The sequence below is a fragment of the Pyxicephalus adspersus genome, unplaced genomic scaffold (genome assembly GCF_032062135.1).
Source record: "Pyxicephalus adspersus unplaced genomic scaffold, UCB_Pads_2.0 Sca1772, whole genome shotgun sequence".
NCBI lineage: Eukaryota > Metazoa > Chordata > Amphibia > Anura > Pyxicephalidae > Pyxicephalus > Pyxicephalus adspersus.
In genome coordinates, this window is record NW_027318779.1 from 1 (window position 1) to 5193 (window position 5193).

Consider the following 5193-nt stretch of genomic DNA (forward strand, 5'->3'; position numbering starts at 1 on the left):
ATCAAATTTGTTAAGGATATTTAGCATCCCACCAATTGTAAGAGAGAGATCAGAAATGTTGGTAAATATTGATTCCACCTGCACAAGCTGTATTGTGTGTGCAAATTATCAGGTGCATCCAGTCATAATTAATATTGCTTTTTATCTGGGAAAACAAGAAGGGCAGAATTCTAAAAATGAGTGCATCATTTTAGGATTTCCAATCACTTGAATACCTATACCTAATAAATACCTATTTATACGTGTGTAAATTGGTTGATGGCAAAATTAGGCCCTAAAGGAAAACTTTATACAATACAATACAAAGGTTTTAACTGCTGATCACATTGTGAAAAATTTTCTAAGGGCTTTTAAAGCTTAAACTGATCCTCAATGAAGAGCTAGAAGTGCAGAATAATTTCCAGTATTCCCATTGGCTCCCTTAAAGTCTGTGGTCCTGGGCAGCTGCTTGTTCCACCCATATACTCCCCAGTTAATGGCACTCTGCATATTTCTGTACTCCTATTGTGGAATCAGGCAAATTCCTCTAATTGCTGATTTTACAACCTTTGTAATTGAATCTGTCAAGATAGCTAGATATAGAAGATAGAAAATACAGAAGAAAAGAAGGAAGAAGATGGCTGTGCGTGGAATGGAATGGGGGCAGGTAAGTATTCAGATCCGAAGTGTATCAGATCAAACAGTAAACTAACCACACATCTCAAAATGCAGTTTTAGCAATCAATCTTTCGAAAAACAACACTTCACATTGGCGTTTTTTTGCAAACGGTTTTAGGAAGTTTTGCTGAAATAAATAGTGATAAATCTTGATTAAACTAATTTACCTGTATGTCTGTAGTTACACCCAGAATGGGGCCTTTACAAATGATCCTTTCACATTTCTCCTGGTAAGGTACAATTTACAATGTCTGAGGAAACCACTCTATCAGATCTTCTTGCACTACGGCTACATAAGTTGGAGGATGAGGTCCGGAACATTGTGGACAAAGCTGTTAAAGAAATGGGCACTGAGAAAGTAAGTCTTTAACTTGATATATCCTATTGCAAAGGTCATGGGGTTTCACAGTGTTTATAGACTCGTATATAACTGTACATGGGGATTGTGTATGTAACTTGTTTTTGTGTGTTTGGCATCTGTCTGTTGCAAAAACAAACCACATACTACTGGTTAAATTTGCATCAAATGCCTTTTGAAAGTTGGATATTTCTTCAGGTTTCTTGAACTTAAGTTGTACAGTAGCTTTCAGTGCACTTGCTCTTTACAACAAAAAATATAAGAGTACCTTCCAGCTAAATCTTAGTTATTGTACCCAACAGTGCCTGCACATCGCCTTGGTTGTATTCCAAAGAACCCCAGAAAACAAGGGTGTTCTATTATGCAAATACTAACATTAGGTACGAAGCAAACATTTGACCCCAACTATTTCCACACCTTACATTTGGTCTCCTATCACTTTAATGGACTAATTAGGAGGCAAAGGAAGGTACAAGACAAAGTTTTTTGTCTTTTTAGTAGAAATTATTTTTGCAAATCAGAGCGTCCTTAAGTTTTGTAGCTTTTGGTGGTCTAGAAGGTAAATGGCTGTCATTTTACATGGGAAAACCTCAGTCTTACAGTATCCCATATTTTCCATTCAAAAGTTCAGTTGTTTGATAGGATGTGCAACATTTCTATCCAACACTTGGCTATCCATTAAGTAAAGCCACTACTATGTGCAGAGGGGCATTTTTTATTCTCTTCACTAGCCAGGTGTGAAACATAAAATCATATAGTAAGAAGATTTTACCCATACTGTATTCTTGTTATCTAAAGTTTTCTATATATCGTGTTTTATCTGCACTATTTGTTTTTCTTTTGTTTGTTATTTTTACAGGTCGCTACTGTAGGAGAGACATTTTCTTGGTTCACTTGAATAACATAATAACATTTTCTTAGATTCTTACAGAAATAAACCAGACTTGGACTAACCTGGAGTTCTCCTATGAGCAGCACTATCGAACAGGAACACCGCTAATAAAAACAGATGAGCAGCTCTTTGAAACTTTGGATAGCAACCAGGTTAGTCTCAAAGTTTTCTCTTGTTTGGAAAGATAACCAGACAGAGTGTTTTGACCTGTACATGCACAGAAATTAAAAAAATCTGAAATATTTCAATAAATATCTGAGATATTCTTTTTCATATGTGCAACAGTTATGTATCTGTAAGGAAATTGCTGCAGATAAAAAAAACGGTTGAAAACCTTATCAGATTCTTCGTTGTTGATGTCAGTAAGAAAATGTATTCATGCTGGTGAAAACCTAAGACCTTATAATACATCCTAATATTGTGAAACCAACATAAATGTCTGTTCTTGGCCATCTGTACTTTTTGTTCTTGGCCATCTGTACTTTTTGTATCTTTACTTTGGTGACAGTATCACCTTAATTGCTAAAGGGTAATCTCACTTTTTATATGGGATATGCAAGACTTCTCCCTGCATCTACACTGACCCTGACAAATATGAATTTAATGAATAGGAGTTTAAGCTACTCCTAAATAGAGATGGGATGGTCCGAACTACTAATATTATATTATATGTTGCACATGTATAGAGTTAGGTGATCGGAACCACCAAAGAATTATATGTTGCTCAGGGATAGAGGTAGGTAATACTAAATTATTAATATTGTTAAAAAAGATTAATAAATCTATAACTGAACAATTTTTTTTTCAAACCCCTTTCCTTTTACTTGTTTCTTATTTCTTATTTATCTTATGTATCATCTGCTATGCCTCTTCTGGGAGTGGATATAGGCAACCTAGGTTGCAGTTTGAAAACTTGGGTGACTTTACTGGTGTGGTGCATGGTAGATTCCTTGTGCAGCTTAGGTGCACATTACATGCTTTACCATTAAACATGGGTTTTGCAAGAAACTGCAGCAAGCAGTGCTTTTTTCCTATGGACTGCACCCACAAAGCACCTAAAGTATGCATATATTACGGCAGCTTTTCTTTTTGTTAGTTGAGGTTTATGACTATTTTGCACACAACATTTTACAAGCGGCAGAGGGATGCATAGTGTAGAGTGATAAATGATTCATAAATGTAGGTCAGGTTATTCTTGCTGTAAATTTGAGGCCACCAGTTGCTTTCATAGAGAGTTGTTCGCTGTCTTGAGATTAAGACCTGAGAAAATATGAATGCTGATGTGTTTTATCTGTTGTTCATCATGTGTTCTGCATTCTACTTTAGGTTCAGTTGCAGGCCATTATGCAAAGCAAGTATGTTGAATATTTTATTGAACAAGTATCAAGCTGGCAGAAGAGGTTAAACCTGGCCGACTCAGTCATTTACATTTGGATGGAAGTTCAGCGGACGTGGTCTCATCTAGAAAGCATATTTATTGGCTCTGAGGATATTAGAAACCAGTTACCAGATGACGCTAAGCGGTTTGATGGAGTGGACGCAGACTTTAAGGTAATCTGAAATACTAATTGTAGTTACTGGTACTACACAGCACTGAAACCTGCCAGCTGGTTGGTCAGTTAGGAGGCACTGCCTTTGGGAGGGCATTTACCTGTGCCCCAAACCTAGACAAACAGGTTTTTAGGGTGCTGCGTTGGCACACAACTGATATTTTTGCCCTTTCTACAGCCTTACTTGAAGATGTCAGTACAGGTTTGCTTGAAAATATTTTCCATTTAAGGGAATATAAATTATATTTCCTGCAGTAAAAATAAATTTGCACTGCTTTATTGTAACTATATATTTAGATATAAGTAATGCTCTTTTAAATGTTTCAGTACCCTTTCTTTTTACACAGGAATTAATGTTTGAAACTGAGAAAATCAGAAATGTTTTGGATGCAACAAACAGGCCCAGACTTTATGAAACACTAGATGAGCTCCAGCAGAGGTACATTAGTTTCATGAACACAGTGCTTCAACAACTTATTGGTAAAGGTATAAAGGATATAGCCAAGTATACTCCAATAAAAGATATTTAGGAATAAAAAAATGTAGGGTCACTCTCAATATATAGGATCAACTCCAGAATAAGAATACAAAAATGGCTCAGCATTTATAGCATGTCACTACATTTGAGACCAACCACTGCTAATCTAAACAGAACACCAATGTATATCAATTTTATTGCTGTTGGCTCAGGGGAGCTATAGATTTTAGGGATAAGAATTAAGAGGTAAGTAAAATTGTAAAGTGTATGTGTAGTCAAAGGGTGTTGTGAAGGATTAGGAAGCGTGCAAGATTTTCTTTCATGGGTGGTGGGAAATTTTCTATTTATTGCAATTTTTGGTAGAAGTACTTAACTGAAAGCAAGAAGATCCTTTATATATTATATACATTCCAAGTATTTTCCTTTTCCATCATCTATATTTACCTAAATAAAACCTATATCTTCCTGTTCATGTATTCATATTTTTACTAGAACTAATGTTTGAAATTCGCTATCTCTATGTATTGTATTTTTAGTTCACTTTGTGTAATGTTTATGTCATTTGGTAATGATTGCTTTGTTATGCCTGTTTTTAGGCTCTCTCTGTGTGAAAAGGCTCTTTCTCAGTATTTGGAAACAAAGCGCCTGGCTTTTCCCCGTTTCTATTTTGTGTCTTCTGCAGACCTGCTGGACATCCTGTCCAAGGGAACCCAGCCCAAGCAGGTACAGTACTTAGAACTTGACTAAGGGATTTGATTTTCCTTAAGACTTATTCACATGGATAGTTGTGATGTTGGTCTCACAGCTGCATGAAAATGCAGTCTGCTCCAATTGCATCTTTTGTCCTAGTGCTTGACCAGGAGTTGCCAGAGGTGATTGGTCAGTGGGTTGAATACAACCAGACAATGATTAATGATTAAACTTATGATTTCAAAATTATTGTATGTTAAAAAAAATAATTATATATATATATATCTATATTTATTTATATAATAGGACAAATATCAAAATATACAGTGGGTCTGCATGACCTTAGACTTTTATTAAAATCCCTGGACTTTTATTAAAATCCCTGGACTAAAATCCCTGCACAAAAATTGGAACCGTGAGGGGTATATCTTTGCCCTGCATCCACATTACAAACCCTTCTTTATCCTGGGACTAAGAAAATATTTAGGAAGTATTAAAGTTTGCAGTCAGCATAAAAAGACAAGAAACGTCTCTTTATCACCTTTTTCCCTGCAAGAGGTTTAAAATA

The 5193-nt window shown here is 35.7% G+C and overlaps 1 protein-coding gene across 1 annotated transcript; it reads left to right on the plus strand.

The window, feature by feature from the left end:
- Positions 1–830: 830 nt before the first annotated feature.
- Positions 831–4658, plus strand: LOC140321270 (dynein axonemal heavy chain 11-like; the record flags this gene model as incomplete). Its single annotated transcript, XM_072398089.1, has 5 exons — positions 831–1015; positions 1937–2059; positions 3234–3458; positions 3805–3896; positions 4532–4658. Coding segments are annotated over exons 1-5 (678 nt in total), but the record flags the coding sequence as incomplete, so codon positions are not given.
- Between the last annotated feature and the right edge of the window lie 535 nt (positions 4659–5193).